The following is a 21,526-nucleotide window of genomic DNA, read 5'->3' on the forward strand; positions in this document are numbered from 1 at the left end:
CATCGCTCCTGCCACTCTGCACAATACTGAAATTCACCTCTGTTTCCTTGATTTCGGATGAGATAATTCAGACGGGAACCTGAGGTTCAGAGGCAGGCCGCACACCGTGCTGCCTGGCCTGAGGGGTGCTGCCATTCGGGGCAGCTCTGAGCCTCTCCCGGCAGCCCCAAACCCTGCTTGATACAGGCACAGCCCAGGGAAACCACCAGGGCCGCTGTGAAGCAAAAGCACGGCCGTGCAAGCTGCTGGGGCACAGGAGACTCTCTCAGGAGTCACCCACGGCTTTGGCCACCTCAGAGAGGCTCGCTCCTGAGGCAGGCTTTTGGCACACCTGCAGCTCACGTTTATGGCGGCTCCCAGCCCCAAACCGAACCAGACGCAGAATGTAAATGCTGCTGCTCCTGCTTAGCCCTTGGTTTCCCCAACAGCAGCAGAGGAACCCAGCCCGTGCCTCAACAAGCCCAAGCGAGGCCTGCAGGCTCTGGGCCTGCAAGCAGGCTGCAGGGTGAGGACAAAGCCCCGGACCCCAGCCGTGAGCATGTACCAGAGGTGAAGCCCAGAGCTTGGGGGCTCCAGCCCCTCAGGAAGGAAAGCCAGCTTTCTCCCGACACAAGGAAACCCTCCTGCACCCCCAGCAGAATCTAACAGTCATGACTTGTCCAGCCCCCAAAGACTTTTGCATTATAATTTCTGCTAACTACAGGCCTTGGCAGCACACCACCCGATTGATCTGCGGGGCCGCACAAAGGGATTAAAGAACAGCACGGCTCCTTCCACCGCAATAACAACTTCGGGACCTAACTGAGTCATCGGGCGCTGCGGGCCAGCCCCAGCTCTGCTGCCAAGTGGGCTGGCTACGTCAGAAGAGCTTTCTGCAGCCTGCTGGCAGCGCAGCGTGCCGTCACGGTGCCTGGAGCTGTCAGTCACGGCCTGGCGTTAATATCTGGTGTGCTGGCACCCTTCTGATCGCACAGCAGGACACAGCCCCGCTGCCCCCACAGTCTTCCACCCAGAGGAGCAGAGCATGGTGGGTTCCTGAGGTACCGGGTACCCCCGGCCCTCTCCCCAGGGCTGATGGTACAAAAGCACATCTCGCACACCAGAGGGGAGCTCACAAGGAAGCTGCCCACAACAGAAATCACAGTGAAAGCTCCGGTGTGTCCATGCCTAGCCACTTCTCTTCCTGTTTAAACCAAATGTCAGCTAGCCTGCCCAAGCAGACCTCTTCAGAGCCCCTTGCAACAGCTGTAACCCCAAAACTCACCCCGAGGGGTTCTACAGGTTTAGACTGAAGCTCTTTGGGACTTCACACAGTATCATGTATACACCCGGTTGCTTCACAAACTGTGTTTTGTTTTCTGGTTTCATGTTTAGTCTTCATTTTACATTCTTGGTCCCAAGTTTTCATGCGAATGGAATAAAACCTACCAATCCCTTCCACTAATGCCCTATAAACCTGATTTAGCACCACTGATCAGATCACTAAGGAAGGGAACGCCAAGGTCCACTACTGTCTGGGACCACTTAGCTTCAGGGCAAGGCTGAAAGTCACCTCGGGGCTATTCTCTGCCAGCTCATACAGCGCTGCCTATCGGTTCATACAAAGCCTTTGCCCGAGGTAACTCACCAATGAATGCAAATACTTCACTTTGGACAGGGGCTGGGGAAGACATGAGGCAGGCACACCCAAAAGCTCCAAGCCTGCAGACGTGTGTGGGACGGGCTCAGGCAGCCCCACACCTGAGCACACAGCAGGGAGAAGACGTCCTTCCTTCCTCCCCTGGTCTGCTGCAACCCGCTCCCTTCGGCCCTATGACAATGAGGCATTCAAGAAAGCAGATCAGTCAGCCTATACATGGAATAAAGGTCATGCCTTATGTGCCTACAAATGCTAATGGCAGTTAAGTAACAGCTTGGAAAAAATCCCCTCCTCTGTGCATCCTCCCCTGACACCCCGAGAGGAGCAGCGCTGCCCGCCTGGCACGGCTGAAGGTTTGAAGCTGGGCTGTTTTTCCTCGGGGCACTGAAATGCCATCAGGCACTTTATAAATATCCACAAAGCTCCCTTTCTCTCAGCCAAATGACAACTTGTACCTTATTATCAACTACAGAGCTAATGAAGGGAAAAAAAAAAAAAAAAAAGAGGAAAAAAGGCAAAAAAAGGGAACAGTCTTGCTGCGACGGCGTTTCAGATAAAGGTGTTGGTTGGGAACATGGAAACATGGAAAGAAGGAGCCAATGCCAAGCCCATCCCCACGGAAAGGGCCAAAACATTTTCTGAAAGCTGATGGCAGCTGAGGGAGCAGTACGAGCGCTATCAGATGGGAACATTTCTGATTCTTCCATTGCAACTATGCAACAATTAAAAAAAAAAAAAAAACACAAACAAAAGCAACTTCCAAACGCATTCACAAGCGGAGAGTACTTTCCAGTCAGTGGGCAGAATCAGAAAATTATTTCCAAGCGATGTCAAGTGTTCCAGCAGCACTTAGTCCCCAACAGCTCTGCTGAAACAGAAGGGGGGCATCAACTCCCGAAAACTACAGAATCTGCAGAAATCAGGCCAACAAAACTACATTAAAGGTAAATCCATGTCTCCAGCTCCTTTTGCCAACAAGCACTCTGCCTACCATCAATAACCACACAAAAGCAAACCTCCATCCCAGCGATGACAAGAGCAGCCCTGGCACGTGCCAAAGCCCCTTTCCTGAGCCACGCTCTTCCTGGGGCGAAATCGAGGGCTTTCTGAAGCCTTTGCCAAATTTTCATCGACTTTACTAGGGTCTGTATTCTGCTCCTCGCGTTTCCAACAAGGAGCTGCCAAGCAGCTGAGTAACTAACGGAGTGGCCAAGTTTGTGTGCTTTCCCCTGAAGAGAAAGATTAGAAGGAGCCCTAACACCTTCTGACAACAGGTCTGTCAGTGTTTCCGTGCGGCTTTATGTACTTGCCATAGAGACAAGACTTGGAGAGCTTTAGGTAAATGCTGTCGTCTGAGAGCTTGTCAGTACCCCAACCTACACAAATGTGCACGAGCAGGCAGCTCGGGTTGAATAATCATCAGCTCGAAGCTTTATCAAGCCGCTGAACAGAAGCTGAGACTTCAAGCCTGACTACTGACGTGACGCGTCACGACAGACGAGCGGCAATTAAAAGGCCTTCGCCGAACTTGCACCATCTCTAAAAGCTGATGAAGGCAGTGATTCAAGGGAAAGATACGGCAGAAGCGGAGACACACTGTGTCTCAACACGTCCCGCTCCCTCAAACCTGCATCTTGCAACGAGGCAGGATTTCTGCACAAGGCTCCGACGCAGGTGAACGTACACGGCACGGCTCGGTGGCACACGGCTGTGTGCAAGCGGCTATTTCAGAGCGCTGTGCTGAGCTCACACCAAGGTCTGCGGGGTCGGGATTTAACAGGGAGCAGAGATTTGGAGAGCATCAGAGCAGCCCCGCTCAGCTGTGAGGGGACTGCTAACCTCTCGGCACCTACCAGGGGTCTGCTTGGGAAAGCACGACCAAGACAACTTCCACTTTCTCTGACGCAGATATATATTCAGCTTGTGTTTGCATTTTCTACTTCTCAAAGTTCTGCTTCCAACTTGAAGCAATGGTTTCTGGCCACGCTTCTGACCCAGGCATGATCCCACCAGAAGATGCATGGGCTCTCATCCTTCACGTCCCAGAGGGGAGCACACGGTGCTCACGCCTGATCAGGTAACTCTGCAGAGGAAATTCAGCACATGCTACGTGGGTAACTTGGATGAGCAGACTCACACGCTACCGAGCCAGAGAAAACAATGCTCTCAGGGGTGATTAATTCTTCTGTGAATCACAACACACCTAGAGATATGGCCAGTGCACATGGCAGACATGAAACTATTAATTCTGTCATTTTATTTGAAATCAAGGCCCAGGCAGTGAAGTGGCTGCAGGTTTTCTAGGAACTGCCTTGTAGCTACTGTGAGACAGAGCATGGCTCACTCTCTCTTGATCAGTGTGGCATGGCTGCACACCATTTAGGAGGCACCTGCATTTTCACGGCTGGAAAAAGACCTCTGTGGGGAAGTAGCTGTGTTGTCTTACGCACAGAAAGCACGAGCAGACCCTTTGGGATGAGAGGCATGTCATTTACATAGGATTTACTACGGAGGTAAGCATCTAGTGTGAATTCTTCCCGCTATCTTTAACAGCCACGCTCAACAACCTTCGGCACACATGCCGCAATGAGCCTTCGGTTCAGCAGAACTCATTTGCTCTCCTCCAGCAGCTGCATGCAATGATAACCGAATCCTCGCATGGAAACCTAAGAGAAAGGGCAGGAGGTCAGAAAGCTCAGCCAAACCATCAAATTTCAGTGATTGCAAGAGCTCTCGCACCAACTGGTTACAGCCAAAACGCTACCTGGAAAACCCATTCTAGACAGGACAAAGCCAGAAAAGGTTTAAATAGGTGAAAACGGTGTTTTAGAAGCTGGCAGAGCCCGTGAGCAGCACCAGGACTTTCTCAGATTCCAACACCTTTGGCACCACGACACAAATTCTTTACAAGATCTTTAATTCTTCTAGTGTTGGCCAACCTTGCAGTAGTAACCTATTAACTTTCCACTGCTGTTTTATTGAGTGGTAGTGATCAAGCACGGTCTAAAAAAATTGGTTTTCCATCAGCCCGCTGGAGAATCTCATCAGCCACGTGTTCATGAAAAAGTTGGTCAATCAGGTTCAGTCTTCATGCCCCATACCCTCGCGGAAACCACCACGATGATAATTTGTGCACTTGGTGCATGCTTCCCATCCCCACCATCCCTGTGCTGTCTATGGCAAAGGAAATCTCAACGTTTAGAGATGAGAAGCCTGAAGGTATCTGCTGCTCACTGCCCAGGAGCTGGGTTTTGAGCTTTTCCCCTTCTGAATGAGGGCTGTGCATCTCTTCTTTATTCCACCAGCTGCCAAAAAGCTCTGATGAGACCTGAGGAGGGGCAGTGGGAGGTTTGCCTTCCTGCTCCCAATTCCCCCAGGCACAACAATCTCACCTCAATACAAAAGAAAAAACATGACAGAATGGTATTGTTTAATGAACCTGGCATCGTCCAGAAGGATGGATTCTTGCTGCCTCTCCTCGTGGTGACGCTGCTCCCATCCCTCCGTTCCTGCACTAGGAGAGATGTGACTTGTTTGCACAGAGATGGCTGCAGCGAGCTCGCTCACCCAGCTGAGCTCCCATATGGCTCCGCCAATTTAACTCGGTCTGCCCTAAAACATCTGCCCCGAACTTGCAGTATCACCATTTGCCTATCAAAAGCTCAGTAGTTTTCACACCAAGGCTGAGACTGTGTTAGAGATGCGCCAAGATTTCCACCCTCGTTTCCCTGTAATACACACAACTCAAAACCAAGCCTTCCCAAGACCTCCTAGCACCTTTACCACCCTCGGCCCCTAATGTTTGTGTGCTCCCAGTACCCGAGCACAAGCCAGAGGACCCAAATTCAGTCAGGCCACAAGGACACAGCCCTGAGAGCTGAGATTTCTTTTTCAGAAGGGAAAAGCGTGGAGTCATTCCAGAAGAGAAACCGCAAGTCTTAAAATCTTACGAGGAGCTCAGCTAGCAGATGCTGAGCGAGCCAACAGCTTGGAGCTTTCCTGCAAATGAGCTAAGGAGCGAGCAGGGGAAGCAAAATTAAGCAAAAAGCTAAAATTGGTCTGGGAGGGTAATTCTGATTAGAGTGCAGCAAGCTGCACCAGCTCACTGTCACCACGCCGCTTCTCTGAGCACAAGGTGTGGAAGCTCTTAATAGCACTTTAAAGCTGCCAATTAGCTTGAACGCTGCTGAGCTCCTCTAAGCTCCTTACGCGGCGCCTAGCCGATCACTGAGCGTACCGAGGGGTAATTGAGCCGAGCCTCTCTCCCTCTGCTCCTTTTCTCTGTTCGCAGCCAGGTTTGGGAGAAGGATGTGAAGGATGAGAAATCAGCACCTCCCCAGGTGGACCCGAGCCAGGAGCACTGCATCGTGCCGCGATGGCGAGGGGAAGCTGACAGCAAAACCCAGCCCCGGTGGGAACCTCCCGGAGCACACAGGTGTGCTGCAGGTTGGGCCCGGCCCGCAGACGGGCAGCTCCTTGCAGGGCTCCGTCGCTCCCATGACATCACCCCCAGAGAAGCTGCAAGCCGGGGAAAAACCAGCTCGGTTCCCAGGGCACGGAGGGGTTCAAGCCGCCCGCATGCGGTTGCTCAAAGCCACGGCTGTGACCCCGCCGACAATACCGAGCAGGTTTTTCCTTCCTTCTTATTCAGGTCTCATTCTTCACCCAGGCCCACTCGTCTTTGCTCCTGAATATTAAGCGTGCGCTTCTCTCCGCTAAATTCCCGCTTGCCCTACAAAACGCCTTGGAAGCTCCAAACAGAAATTGATATTACAAACCTGAAGAGAGGATTATAAAAGATTACATGCCCCTATTGCCAAGCTGCCAAGTTCGGAGAAGAGTCTCAAGTGACACTTCTCCCTAAAGCAAGGAGAGGCTTTCGTGAGAGGTTTAAGGAACTGGAAAATGAAGAATAGCAGAAAAGTTAATTATTCTTGGGAGAAAAAGCTGCAGTTTTCCCTCTTAATTTATGCACGCTCCTTTTCTCACCGAGCTCTGCTCTTCCCCCTGTAATGCTCACCCTCACCCGGCCTCAGCTCCATCCCATAGCCCCTCCAGCAGTGAGCACCCCGCCTGCTCTGCTCCCTCTTAAATCTTTGGTCTTTGAAGCCGGCCTGCAGCAGTGCAGGAAGGAGACTGAGGAAAAGCATCCTCAACTTTAAAAGGAGGACCTCAGCCCAAGGCAGCTGTGGAAAAAAAAAAAAAAAAAAAGTTTGGTGAAAGCTGTTTCTATCCTTTCTACCCCCAACACGCGGCTCTGCTCACCACTGAGGCTTTTCTTTCAAGACCCTTTTGCCTCCTTCTGGCAGATGAAGGGAGGGAGGCACGGGGCTAGCCCAGGTCGAGGAGCATTTCTGGGAAAAGAACAAGCCGCAGGCATACCCGAGGTGGTAGGAGAGTGACCACAACAAGCTCAAGGTGAGCAACCAGAAAACAAACACCGTCTTTAAGGCAGCCTGTGTTGCACCACGCAGGCTTTTTCTTTTAGAAGCCTTTGCCTTCAGCTTTCCTTCAAGAAAACCGATGCATTCTGTGCCACTGATCTCAGCCCAAAAACTAACTTCTCAGAGCAGTGCCACGACTGCTGAATTCCCCTCCCCTTACGCATACCTCTACGGAAGCATAGCCCCTGTGGTCTGAAAACCCAAACCTCCGTGTGGCTGTGGGTTTTGGGATGGGACAGAGGAGTTCAGGGGGTGGAACAACCACAAACCTGCGTGGAGTGCTCCCCCAGACCTGGGAGCCTTCGGCACTCGCTCCTCTGCCAGTGCTGCTGCTGCTCTTCTCCTTTAGCTATGTGTAACCTCCCAGCGTGCCACCTGAACATTTCTTCAAGCCTGAGCACACACGAGTGATCAGGGCATCTCCTTTTTTTTGGTTGGAGGGGGCTGGCTCAGAAGATTTTTGCCCACAGCTGGAATTTCACAGACCTAGGAGCGTAGTTTCCCCGCAGAAGGAAGAGTTCTCAGGACACTCAATTCTAATCCACCCGGTTGCTCGGGCACAGAGGCGAAGCTTTGCTTTCTTATTTAACAACTTGAAGCTGATAACTTCGTAAGGGACCATCCAAAAGGATTCAAATGTAGCAGAAGCCTTCCAGTAACCCCTCATGCTATCTGAAAAGACCCACTCCCCTTCCCTCTGGCACCTGCAGAGTGTTTCCAGAACCTAGAAGCAGCCGTTAGACACTGATTAATTGACTGGACTTACTGAAACACACAAATGCCCCCCAAAAACAAGCACCAGCACACTCCTCGTTCCAACCCTGATGTTTAAGGAGTCTTTGTGCCGTAGCACTGCATTGCTACCATACAAAGGACTGAACTTTTTCATCCTTTAAAGATGCTTCAGGCGCAAAACACTTGGAAGAGGAGGACGACTGGATCATGCATGGACGTGGTGGCGATTCTGAGCCATATCCAGATTTATACAAAGAGATGCCGTGCTGCAAATAACCTGAGCCCCACACTCAACCCAGTGCTCAGAGGTAATGACCTTTTTCCAGCTCTCTGTTCAAACCCCCAGCTGAAGGTTGCACCAGGCTTGCTTCCCCTCGTAAATTCACCCTGCTCTTGTATCTCCTCCCAGGGAGGGAAAGCTGGCTTTGGGAGATGCATCTCTCTTTGGTTACACCTCAGGAGGTCACAGCCAGTTTGGTCGAGGCAGGAGATGGAGCTGCTGGCTCCCACGAGGGCTCAGGAGCCTCCTGACTCAGGGAGCATCGCTCTCAGTGTCGCCACAAGGCCTGAACATTTGCAAATCCAAGTTCAGTTTTCAATTTCCTTCTGAATTTCCAGAAGGCAGCAGGTGATTTCTCTCTTCTCGTCTACTCTGTGGGACGTTGAAGCAAAGTAACTTTGCAGAAAAGAGGCAACAGGAGGAGAAATAACAGTGCCAGGGCAGAGAACGTGCACGTGCTGGGCTAAGGCAGTGTCAGGGAGAAGCCCTGTGCAGGAGGCCAGCTCGGCGGGGCCCTCTCCCAGCGCGGAGATCCAGGCTCCCAGGTCCCCCAGAACAGGAGCAGCAGGTTTCCTCTGCTTTTGGCAAACACAAATGAGTGTGATTAACGTCTCCTTTGATGATGGTCTGGTTAATTAAAGGGGATCTGTAGCTAGGGTGCAGTATTTCAGGTATTCTTGGACCCGCTGGGTTTTCCCTCTATGTAATACGTTTCCTCCTCTCTCGGGCAGGCGAGGCTGCCCCAGATAAAGGCAACCCCACATCCCCTCTACCCCGGAGCCCGTGCTGCTCCTGCTCCATTCCAAAGCCTGCAAAACATCAAGCATGAGAGGAGAAACCTCCCACTATTCACTTTGTAGTGCTGATTTCTCTGATGCTTAGTGCTAATGCCGCCAATCCCCTCAGCACCAACATGCACCCGTTCCCAAATGTTTCCGTGCCGTGCACTTTGCAAATGGACATCACGAAGCCCCTGCAGCAGATCCCCAGTCCCCTTTTATCAGGGTAAAGTCACAGGTGCTCATCTCCAAAATCCTTGAAGGAGACCAAGTGAGCCCAGTAAGGAGAACAAACAAGTCACAAGAAAATTTCTTTCCTACAGCAGTAGGAAACAGAAGCGCACAGGTCACAACCTTGCAGAAGCAGCCCTGATAACATCTCATTAGCAATCCTGCCGTGCTACTGCATTTTGTAACAGTAAATCCGACCAGACTAGGAGGGCAGAGGGAATCTTTACATCAACGTGATCATTTTCATCCAGTTTGGAAAGGGGGAGAGTCCCACGAAGCAGTACAACAACCATCTCCAGAGGGAATTACCAACACAAGTGCTTTCTGACCTGCTCCTGAGACCCACGTCACTGCTTTTGGGAAACAACTTACAGGGGCAGCACGGATTTATTCCATGTATTAATTTTTAAGTCGCAATACTAAGAATTGTTTGCTGCCAGAAGATGGGTGGGGAAGGTAAGGAAAGTTCACGTACCCAAGAGATTTAACTCGAACCAACTCGGACAATAAGTTTGAGAAGCATTTCCTTCCAGCTACTGTAGATAGCTGTCCTTAACGTGCCTTTACTGAAGCAGCCAACTTTCCACCTCCGAGCACAATGAGATTTCAAAGCACACACGAAACCAGAGTATAAACAGACACAAACATCCACTTAGTGATACAACAAAAGAAAATACGGGGCAAAAACTTGAGCTTCTCTATTTTCTGCCCGTTACATAAAATACCTTGGCATTTTAAACACCCTCCACTCCTGCTTTTTTTTTTTTTTTTTTTTTTAAACGACTGCATTATCCCAAAACACCCTGCTTAGCTGGCCTTTGCACCATGCTCCGGACAAAAACCCATGTTTGGGGATGGGGGGATGAGTGTGCCTGGTGCTACGGACGGGATGAGCAGCAGGAGGAAGCAGTGACCTGGGCAGACCTGGGCTATGCCAGCAGAACGAAGCAAGAGCCTTCAAAATGTGCCTGAGGATCCCATCACGATCAGCGACCAACAGATGAGAGGCAGCCCTGGAGAGCGAGGGCTTAAGGCAGAGCTGCCTTTTTCGGGAGTTTGAGGCTGTCAAAGGCAGACCGTGCTGCCTCCACGCTGCTGGAGCCGGATGGTACCCTACCCCCAGCCCCTGACGGATGTCAAACTTATTTTTGTAAATCTCTGGTGATAAAAACCATGCATGGCATCTTGCTCATTTCCTCCTCACTACTTAGTTTGCCAAAAACTTGCAGCTCTGCTTTCCCTGCCACATCTACAGACCAGCACTGTTTGTTCTGCTCTCGGTGACTAATGATGATAATGCACATCCCTTTTCTTTGTAAAATCCTCTTTAACAGCAGTACAAGAACCAAAAATGATATTTTGCTGCCCGGTTTCACTAGGCCTGAAGCAATTAGACAAATGATGAACAGAATAAAAATATCCGTTTTTTTCTTTCCTAAGCCCTCATGTGATTAAGGTCCACTAAAATGCAAACAGGCTTGAATTTTATTTTATCCATCAGTGGCCACGCTCCACTGTCCCTGGGCTACGACTGTCTCCTTGGGAATCCTCTGCGCTTAAGAGGAGTCAAGCTCTAGGTTTAGGAGCAATCAATCCAGCAAACCTTGCTAAGCGTGTATCTGTGTCCATATATATTTTATAAAGACCTGCATTTTTTATGTTGATTCCCACCGATCATTGGAAAGTACACTCAGCCTCATGTTTGCTCCTCTTTGAATAAACAAAGCGAAGGCTGCTGGGCATCCACAGACAAATGAGACATTACAGATGTAGACAAAACCTATCATCACCCTGAAAGCATTTCTCTTTTAAATTACATACCCATGCAGGAGTTATTCGGAGCGCAGACTGCTATGTGTGTGTTTAATTCAGCCTGCTGGGGGCTGGCTCTGTGCTGTCACGTTTTTTTCCTCCACGTACTTGACAGCTCAGAAACGTGTGACTCGGCCAGGGCAAGTCCTTTCTATGTAGGGACAATAAAACATTTTTCTTCCTCCTACCTTTTGTAGTGTGCATTCCTCTCTGAGCCCACGTGTCTGTTCCCACGCAGCTCTCCTACCTGGAGTCCCACTGTTAAAATAAATCCACCTGCGTCCAAACGAGCGCGTGATTCCCCATCGAGCACGTTCAAATCAGATGCCGCCAGCGCACCCTGCACATGAGTATTTCCTCCTTGTCTGCACACTTTGTCCCCTACTGCCTTGACAGACAAAACCACCCATTTTGGAGACAGACAGGCCAACATTAGAAGCAAGAGCACAGAGCCGGGGGGGGGGGGGGTCTGGGGTCTGGGGCCCAGTCCCCAGCCTCACACATGTGCACAGCCAGTTTGTTTCGGTCACAGCCCTAATGCCAATTTCTCAATTAGTGCATCACAGCCATTCACTTCTTTTGTCAAAGTAACTCAAAACGCCTGCTGTATGCAAATAATTTCCCTCAGACAAACCCAATGGCATCTTACGACCACATGTACAGGCCTTCACTTTTGTTTGTGGGCACGCAGCGTTCACAGAAAGCTCTGAAGAAACCCTACAGCGAAGAAGAAAAAATAAATATCTATTTCCTGGAAGGATTTTCTTCCCTTCTGCAGCTATTGCAGCCTATATAAGCAGGAGATAAAAGGACCTCTCACCATAACCAGGTTGTGCTGCAGCCTGCACACACCTCCCTGCTGCTGGATAAAGCAGCCGAGAACCACCTCGTTAGCACAGCTCCACAGCGGCTGCAGGCACCACGTCTCCCTGGGAAGGGAGAAAAATCAGTGACGAGCTCTGTGGTGGACAGGGGGGACCCTGATCCGGAGGCAGCACAGGGCAGGGATGCAGTGATGTCCACCCGGCCCTGCTCACGCTCGCCGGCACCTACTGGGCACCACAGAGCTGTAGGGAGGCACCCACCTGGGGTTGGACTCGTGCAGGACTTGCCTCTACAGCACCAAAAGATGATTCTGCTTAATGCTTTACTGGGGCTCACTGGTTTGCTCGTGCCTTACCAGTCACATCCCACTTGGTTTTCCGAAGCACCGGGGTGAACAGCCCAGCCAGTTCCTCTCGATGAGGTTTTAATAGTGCAAGATAAATGAAGCTGCCACTGCCTAGCACCGCAGAGCCTCCAAGGCCTCACCTCCTGCCCTAACCCGCACCAGAGGAGCACTCAGCACTTCCCCGCGTGCCTCATGCCTTCTGCGAGCCCTCCGGGTTAATTAAAAGCCTTCAGTGACCCAGGTCAGCTCCGCCGCCAACAAACAGGGAACAGGAGTCAACCCTGCACATGACAGTGAGACACGGACATCGTGGTCTGCAGCCACGAAAACCAGGAGACAGACATCTCGGTTCCTTCACAGCAGATGCAGGACAGCTACTCATTTCTTTTCCGTTCCTTGCCCAAACTTCACCCTGTTTTGATTAAACCAAGTCCTGGTGTCGTTCAAGAAGGTGCATAGGAAGCTGCATAGAGGCAAGGACCATCATTTCAAGACTTGTGGCCGAAACCATACTTGTGTTTGTATCAGGCAGCAGCCAGGCTGACAGGAAGCCTGTGGCCACAGCAGTGCAGCCAGAAGCCAGCCCTCACCAAGCAGCCCAAAACACTCACAGCAGTGTCGCGACAGAGCCATTCCTCACGTGCAGCCAGCAGCAGCCACGAGGTAGATGGAGATGTGGAGCAAGTATCAAGCTTGGCAGGCTTTTCAGTGGTAATTCATCAAAACCACACGCCAAAGCATCTGTGTCAGTCAGCAACTGTCTGAGGAGAATCGCACCAGAAGTGACTGCATTGAAAAGAGGCTTTTGCTTTTCCTGGGGAAACGCACTGAGCCCCGAGGTGTCCAAGCAGGTCTGCTTACAGCCTGCCGCTGGACTTGGCAGCGTAGCTCCTTGCATTTCACCTAGAGACAGGGATTTGGCTGTGATGAGGGGAGAGGGATCTGAGAGCTCTGCAAATAAACGAGCTCAGGAGTAAGAACTCAGATCTCACTGAAGGGAGGAGCCATAAAACCACAACACAGCTGATCCCCGAGGTCTCCAACCTACAGACAGCACTGACAGCAAAGCATGGCAAGAGCTGACAAACACTGCTCTGGAGCTGGAAAAACGCCCTCGCTTGCTCCCTGCTCTCACACACCACCGGCAGGAACTTTGCCCCTTTCTGTACCACTTTCCCCAGGAGCAGCTTTGGGAGGGATGCTCCTACACCAGATGCACACACTCAAATGACCAGCATGCCCCCACAAGGAACAGAGGGGGAGAACGCCTGCTCTCCGAAACCTAAGCCTCTTCAAAACCTCTCTTTCAGTCATTTTCTTCACCTCCTCTGTACACAATGTTTTCTGACTCCATTCAGACGAGCAGCCCTGTAACTAGCACAGCATTCTCCTGCCCACAGAGGACCAGATGTCTGGCTTCAGCTTCCCTCGTAGTAGGAACAAAACCACGCAGGGGACAGTTGGTTTCAATGCTAACATGTCAAGAGGTTCATGCATTAGCTTGTTATTTATGTAAACAGCTTCCTTTAAAACAAGTGATGTTTTACAGGATTATGAAGTATTTATTTCAGAAGAGCCTAGAGAGTCTTTTGAGTAACTACCCCAAAGTATCAGCAGAGAAAGCATAAGGCTAAATAAAACAAGTTAATTAGTTGAAGCAAGCGATCAAGTAACGCTATAAATAAGAGCACGGAGATAATCTTGTGCACGTTTGTTTACTTCTAACATGCCATTGCTTTGAGTCCTAAATCAAGCGCTGTTAGCCTTACAGATGTACACCATTCGTTATTTGGAAAAATGAAACAAAGACCTAAAATGAATACTTTCCTCTGGGTTTGTTATTTTAAGAAAAAAGGGTCAATGTGCCTAGGAAGTGCTGGTTGTGTAAGCACACCGGCAATTCTCAGCTTGAACCGAGCTCCATTACCACCGGCAGCGCTGGGGCAACGCAAAGCAGGGAGCTCTGCCTGAAGGCAGCTTCACCCTGGCAGAATTTGCCCTCTGGACGCAGGCTCTAAATGCCTCCAAGAGTTAAGGTTCCCATTACTGGAGTGGCAAAACCTCAGGGTTTTCCAGAAGAGCCGAGCCGCTGTGCGAAGTTCCCCTTTCAGCACACTTCGACAGCTGCATTTTATGTTCATCTTTAAGACAAATAAAGCATTTTGAGAGAAGTCTAACACCATTTCTTTCCGCTGTCTTCTGCACGCCTCCCACACCTGGGCTGACTGCTCTGTGGGGCTAAGGGTGAGGACAGGCTGCTGGGGCTGTCCCCAGACCACAAGCTGCTCCTGCCCCCTGGCTCTCGCGCCGGAGCTCCTCTTTCCGGGGACTCGGCAGGCAGGACGTGAAACTTGGCCAAAGGCTCCCAGTCCAACTGCTCGCCAGACGTAGCTCCTCCTCTGCACAGCAAAGGCTGTTCTTCCTCCTCCGGCTGCTTCCTCTCGGCCCTGTCTGGCCTGGAATCAAAGGAAAAGCTTCTCCCACCACAACCCGAAATCTCTAGCTTGCTGAGAGCCCTTTCTCCTAATCCCCACACCTCCACTCCTTAGCTGTTTCTGTGAAAGCTGCATCTCTTCAAACCCTGTCTCCCTGCAAAGAACAGACAGGGGACATCTCTAGGACACACTTACCCTCACGGTAATTCCCATGTAATAATTTCTCATGACCAACGTAACCACAGGTAACAGTACTGCAAGCTCAGGTTATCAGCACGCTCCGCACAAGGAGCAAAAACAGAGGCACAGACCCCAAGAGCAGCAGAAAGCAACCTGGAATGCAAGACTCTGCCATTCCCTCGTCATCATTTCATGAGTCAGGAAAGTCCTCACAAATAAAAATGTCCTCATTCATCCCGGTGGATGTTAATTTCTGGCTTCAGACAAAACGGTCTGGGATTAAGGAGGAGGAAAATCAACAGCCAGAGCTGAAATGAGCGCAACTACCTGCCCAGAGACACCCTTTGTTAAGCATAATTAGCACCGGATGACTGTAATTTTATTAGCCTCAGATATTGTCGCTAATTGTTTTCTGTTGAAATCATAAACATTCATCTGCATAGCATTAGCCTATTACCCACAGTAAACGATACGGCGTCGTGCTGAGCAAGGCACACGGGTCAAGATCCGAAGGAAATCCTTGGGGGGAAGAACTGGGATCCATATCCGAAGCTGTGAAATGCCAGGAATGCTCCCCAGTGCATCCCACCCCTCTGCAGCTTTCAGTACACCACGCACCACAACATTTAGCCCCACAAAGACACACCACAGCTTGAAAACCAGAGCGATACTTGGCTGCAGACTGCTGCTCCCATAGCTGTCACTCTCCAAAAAAGCTTCGGTCATTTTGATGTAGCCTAGGTCTGAACAGCCATCCTGAAGCTGTTCTGACAATTAAAGGTTAATGACTGCAAACACTGAGCCTGCACCTTGCAGCCAAATGCAGGAACACAGCAGAGTGCAGATAAAGTGGCATTTACACAGCGCGTCAATGGGCGTGTGAGTTACATGGAGAGCTCAATTGTGTAGAGGTTCGCTAATAAAAACCCCACCAAAAATAAACTGCTCCACTGAAAAAGCGAACCGGGGGTGCGGGGGAACATGAGTCAGTAGGAGCACTTCTAAAATGAGAAAGCACTTCTGGAAACATGAAAATTTGAAAAGCTGCCTCAATGAGTAACGCTGAATTCCCACTGCAGACAGAAGAAATAGTTTCGTGTTTGGGGAATCACTGAAGAAACCAAAATGCCTTGGCTTTAATTTGAGTAATAAGTGTGAAAATGCAGATTCTCTCCACAGAAGTTTATATGGAAAGATACAAAACTTAGAATTCAATCAACCTAGACTGTATTAAAAAGAGCACCACGTTTGAGTAACTTCAGTGAACTGTAAGAAATAAAAAAAGAACAATTCCAGAAAAGCAAGGATAGAAACTACACTCTCTCAGCCTACGTACAAAAAACCTCTAAAATGATTTAGAGCATAAAATTAAAATACTGAAGAAACAGATCTTTACCCAGAGTGAAGAAAGTAAAGGAAATAATCCTGTGGGAAGCGTCACCGTAAAAATCTCAAGTGTAGAGTGCGTGTGGAAGACAAATGCATGTCAACTGCAAGAAATCCGTGTTTACCTTCTCCCTCCCCCAAGAGATAGCCACTGAAGATACAGGTAATTGATTCTACTGAAGAGTTATTTTGTCATCAATCTCCAATTAAACTTGCATTGCCCTGAGATCTAGATAAGAAGGAGCAGTGAAATACATGTTATCTGGGACGTCTCTCACAAATCTACTCTTAACAGAGTTGAAGGGTCACTGGCAATACTCAGAGATAGAAACAAAATAAAACCGAGTGCAGCAGCTCACCCACAACCCTTGGATCCAAGGCTTTGAGTTGTCTGCATAGCTCCTTCCTTATCTCGTTCCTAAAGAAATCTCGGTGTGTTCACAACCATTAAGCTTATCAGAGTGCTACTTCTCTTTCCTTGAGCTGGTACATCTGCTAGAAATTAAAGTGCTCTTTAATTAACGATGGTATAAATAATAACTGCGTACTGAGCCCAAGTCCTTCTCACTCGGGGCTTTGCACATGCCAATTTAAAGGCTTGTGCGAAACGCCTGGGTGTTGAAGTGCTCAGAAGCCAGGGCACACGCACCAAAAGCTGCTCCCAAGCAGCACGGAGGGGAGAAACTGCAGCATCCCCGGGGAGCGAGCACACGCGGCAGGAGCCAGCTCTCCGCAGGTTCGGCGTCCCTCCTCGCCCAAGAGGATGCCTGCACCGATCCAGGAGGGATTTCTGCAGCCAAGGAGCGATGAAGCAGCGTCTGAACATGCTTCCTAGACTGTGAGACCAACTGGAAAATATTTATCCAGATTTTTTTATTATTATTATTTTTTTAAATCCCACTTCCCTCCGCAAGCTGCCAAAAGAAACAACCAACCCTCTTTTGGGAGGTAACCGGTTCTGGAAGAAGGGAACTGCTCTGCCCCGGCTCTCCAAAGGTCAGCAGCAAACTCCCCGAGCCCACGCCGAGGTCCCACCACCGCGACCCCAGCGCAGAGGTAAGGCTGAGCACAGCAGGGCAGGCACGCTCCAGGAGGAAAACTTCCTTCTCTTCCTTTTAAGCTGATAATCTGCAACTATTTCAGAGGAAGTGGAAAGGGTTTTAATGAAGAGTAAGGAAAGGGCTTGGCTGCTTGGACAGAAGGCGGACAGCATGCCTGCAGGTTCTCGGTTCAACCCCAAAGCACGCCTCTCCTCTCGGGCTGTGTATTTAACCCCCCAGGCAAGGTCCTCCTTGGTTCTGGGTCACAGCGACAAGAAATTCTGTCCAACCAGATGTTTCCCGGGAGACTTTCACTTCAGACCTTCCAAGTTAAAGCGCCTGCATGCTTTGGAGAGACCCCGTGGCTCACACTACCTCTGGGCAAGGCGGAAGTCTGGGCAGACCACGGGGCTTAACAGCAGGATTCCCAAATCCTGCCTCTTGGACAGGAGAACAACCCATTTCCTTGGATTTATTCCTGAAGAGGAGGCACGACAGGCGAGTTACATTTCTCTCGGCGGTGCCGCCAGCTCTCAGGCCCACTGGGGCAGGGCTGACGCAGCAGGGCCAACATCCCGAGGCCAGCAACTCGCTGTCCTGTGCCTATAAACCCCACAAGGCAGCACGTCTTCTTCGGGGGCAAACGAGTTCTCTTAGAGCCCAACTGCTGTCTGCTCGAGGAGCAGGGGGTAAGCCTCCAAGAAGCAGGGCCCGGCTGGTTCAGATGATGTAGGTGCCCGCACAGCCTCGCTTCCCCAGGCACCTTCCCAGCTATGACTTCCTCCCTCAAGAGGGTTTGGCTTTTACCTTGAGTCCCATTGTTTTCTCTCAGTTCCTGAACTGCGAGGCTCTTTGTGAAACCACCTTTGGCTGGCTCGGGCAGAGGTTTCGGGGTCCAAGAGCCAGAAGGCTCTGTATTTGTCCCGTAATCAACATGTAACTTCTCACAAATAATCCTTTTCCACTGTTCCCTTCTCGCACTACTAGAAGCAGAGACCCCAACAACCTAGCCAACTAACAGCTCGTACGAATTATTAGAGAACCATTCGGTATCGAAGTGCACCAGGACCAAGAAAAAAGCAACCACGGCATGCTCTGCCCTTCAGAGATTGCACGATTTTAATGCAAAATGCTCATGTCCTACAGAATACCTTCCCAATATAGCTTGCTGACGTATGCTGGTGGGCGGAAAGGACCAAACAAACCTTCCCAGGGAGCTCGCAATAATACCTCTGCCTCCCAGGAGCTCTCAACAACAGTGCAAGCCTGCAGTGGAAATCCTTGTTCCTAATATCAAACCAACCCCTTAACACAGCTGCCTTCAAGAACAGCAATAAAGCAATCCTCTGTCTTCACTTTTTCCATGTATGCCACGAGATTCAACAAGCAGCATCAAGCCAAATTCCAACCGAGCAAGGTCGTGGAGGAATACAAGTCACAGACTGTACGTGGCTGGTTTGAACAAACCCTGGGATGCCAGGGGAGATGGTCCTTCTGTATTATTCCTCCTCTTTGGCCACTTGTTCGTGTTTTAGAGTGGTGTGATTGCTCCTAGCACCAAACACAACCCTGTAAGAGACGAGCCACTGTGGCTGAGACCCAGCACCCATGTGGACAGAGTGTTTCCTAGTAATAACAGCAAGATGAATTTATTTATTTTTTATTATGCATGATTTCTCCAGCAATTTTAACTAGATACAGATGTTATCAGGTTTTAATATGATAATCTGGAGGACTCTGGAAAGTGCTGAGGCTTTGGGGTGAAGGGAGGTATATTTTTGTTTTTATTCTAAATTTAACCTTTTTTTTTTTTCCCCCAATGCATCTGCAGTTGCTCAGTTCAGACTGGGGAGCCCATGAAAAAGTTGCACAAAAGACCTGAGAAAACAGAAGTCAAATTCCTTCTTCCCATTCCCCCCCCACACACACACTTGATGAGCATTGTTAGCAGCAGGGCAGATTGAAAGGGAATCTCGGCCTGGCATCCTGCTGACCTCAATCCCGGCTGGCTAAACCTTCCCAGCACTGCCGTCCCTGGCATCTAACACAGAGCAGACATCAATTTAGCTGATTGATTACAAAACTCTGAATCTGGTATGAGGAAGTAGATCCGTTCCACTGCCTTGAGCACTGGTTAAAAGACAGCTTTATTTCTCTTTCGCTCTCCCCCTAGTACTCCATTTACAGTAGCAGGCTTGATATATCCATCAGTGCACGACAGCTCCTCCGAGGCTGCTGCACTCGCAGGACTGCGCACACCACACACGCAGTTCATTTTGGAGAGCAATGCTTCTGCTTCCTCCAAGACATCTGTTTTAAAGGGACCTGCAGGTTTTTAAGCACATGCCAAAACATCACACCACTTCCCTAATCAGGAAAGGCCTTTTTTTTTTTCCCTAGTCATTTTTTTTAAATTAAGGTAGAACAGCAGAAAGTTGCAAATCTCATGTTAATAAACACCACGTTCAAAACCAGTTTCAACAACGATGGCATATCCCAAAGAATAACTATAGACACCTGTAACACGAGGAGAACAAAACAAAACAGAGCCCATTACCTGTGACCGGATCGATTTGATTATCATCTGCCTTCCACTCGCCCAGTGACCCACTGACAGGCTCCCCTCTTCGATTTATTATCCTTGAAAAGCCACTTGAGAGAGTGGAGAAGATGCCACGGACGAAGTAGCCCTGCTGCTCGCAGTCCACCGAGCGCACGGCTTGCAGGAAGGGCTTTGTGCTCCTGGCCGCAGAGTGCGGCACGGGTTCGGACAGAGAGCGGTTGAAGGGAACCCGCAGCGACCTGGTCCTCGCCTGGAAAAGCATCTCCGCTGGCTCTTTGTGGAGATCCTCAGTGCTGGCAGCATCCACGCTTGCAGAACTTTTGACAAGGCTCGGGTCGTTGCCTTCCCCTCTGAGGCTGCAGGAGCGCGCTCTTTTGCTTATCTTCCAGGGCAGCCGCGGATGTGTCTGCCACCTGTACGCTCCGAGCGCCTTCTCGGGGTCCGAAGCCGTTTGTTTATTCATCTTCTTGCTTTTCATTTGGTGGTACCAGTGATACTCCTTCAGGGTAGCCGTGCCAGCATCTTGTTCCGACAAGGATCTTCTAAAGGTCCTGGGAGAGAGACTATAGTACTTTTTAAAAGCACTCATTTTCCTGCTCTTGAATTTCAGCTTTTGGTGCCCTAAATCATGCTCTTCACCGCTGTGAAGGACAGCGGAGGCTCTCCCCAAGGAGCATCAACCCCAGCGCCAGGTACTTCTACATCTCAGCAGCAGGGACAAGCCCTCACGTCCAGCAGCACGCGCAGCCTCGCCGAGCCTGCTGCCGCTTCCTGCATTGTCGCCCTTCTGCACCAAGCTCTCAGGAAATGACTAAAAGAGCCCAGCCATGAAAAGCCACAGTGGGGTTCTGCACCAATCACACTTCACTTTTCTTCAGTCGACATCAAAGATTTGGTTAAAAAAGAAAAAAAAAAAGACAACTGTGAAAGTCCTTCACTCTAAGTCGCACCAAAGTCTCAGAAAAGTGGTGAAATTGCAATAGTCACACTGAGAGCAATGCACACGTCCTTCAGTGAAGTAGTAAATACACCAAACAGAGCAACACACAACAGAAAGACAATTCCTGGAGCTGATATTTACCACGGGTACGTTGGATCACTTAGGAAGGCCCCAGAGTTTCCTTTTAGAGAGAAGTGAAACACCCAGCTTGCTCAGAACCGGGTGCTGGAAGCTTCCCGGAGCAAGGCAAAGGGGGGAGAAGAAATGCTGCAACTTAATATAGTGAGAGTGTAAATACACCAAAGGGAGAGAAGTGAAGGGGAGGAGAAAAAGGGCAGAGAGGGTGGGTGGGACTTCATCAACCACACACCGAAGCAGAGATTGGGAAAGCTTTGAGGCATGATCTGCTGGCAAACAGAACCTGACAGTGGGCATATTTGTCTTCTTCTTTTCTTTCTTTCTTTAAACAAGAGAATAGGGTTTTGTTTTGATAAATCTCGTTGGAATAAGCAGGGTGGAAAAAATAATCCTATCTGTTTAACCAAGAGGAAAAAAAAAAAAACACCCTTGCCTTCTCTACAATTTAAGAAACAGCTGACTATTTTAAAATCTCATAAAGAAAATATCTGCTGGTGAACTCAGACCATGCTTGCCAAGTTTCAGAGCAGAACACTTAAATCTCAAGTCTACTCAAATCCCTGAAAATAGGGGGTTTATAATGGAAATGCTGACAGACCCTTGGCAATCAAGTGACAATGAAAACTACTTCTCTGGTTAAATAAAATGATAATCTGGTCTGGCAGACCAATAAAGCTTAACCGGCCCGCTATGGGATCTCGCCTTTAAGCTTCGACGGCATTCATCAGCCAAAGCACATTCCTGACAGCTGCA

The 21,526-nt window shown here is 49.8% G+C and overlaps 1 protein-coding gene across 9 annotated transcripts in view; it reads right to left on the reverse strand.

Annotated features, from left to right (window-relative positions):
* RASAL2 (RAS protein activator like 2) overlaps positions 1–21,526 on the reverse strand; it is a 176,932-nt gene that overhangs the window by 103,286 nt on the left and 52,120 nt on the right. For 3 of the 9 annotated variants that reach the window (XM_021272308.4, XM_072041665.1, XM_021272307.4), the window contains exon 1: positions 19,690–20,484. The exons of 4 other annotated variants lie outside the window; for them this stretch is intronic. In XM_021272308.4, coding sequence (XP_021127983.1) covers positions 19,690–20,284 — 595 coding nt within the window. In that variant the 5' untranslated portion in view covers positions 20,285–20,484. Of the gene's footprint in view, positions 1–19,689; positions 20,485–21,526 lie in introns of those variants that run through there. 2 more of the 9 variants (XM_072041664.1, XM_005019299.6) reach the window with 1 other exon arrangement.

This window comes from Anas platyrhynchos, chromosome 8, assembly GCF_047663525.1.
Source record: "Anas platyrhynchos isolate ZD024472 breed Pekin duck chromosome 8, IASCAAS_PekinDuck_T2T, whole genome shotgun sequence".
NCBI classification, from domain to species: domain Eukaryota; kingdom Metazoa; phylum Chordata; class Aves; order Anseriformes; family Anatidae; genus Anas; species Anas platyrhynchos.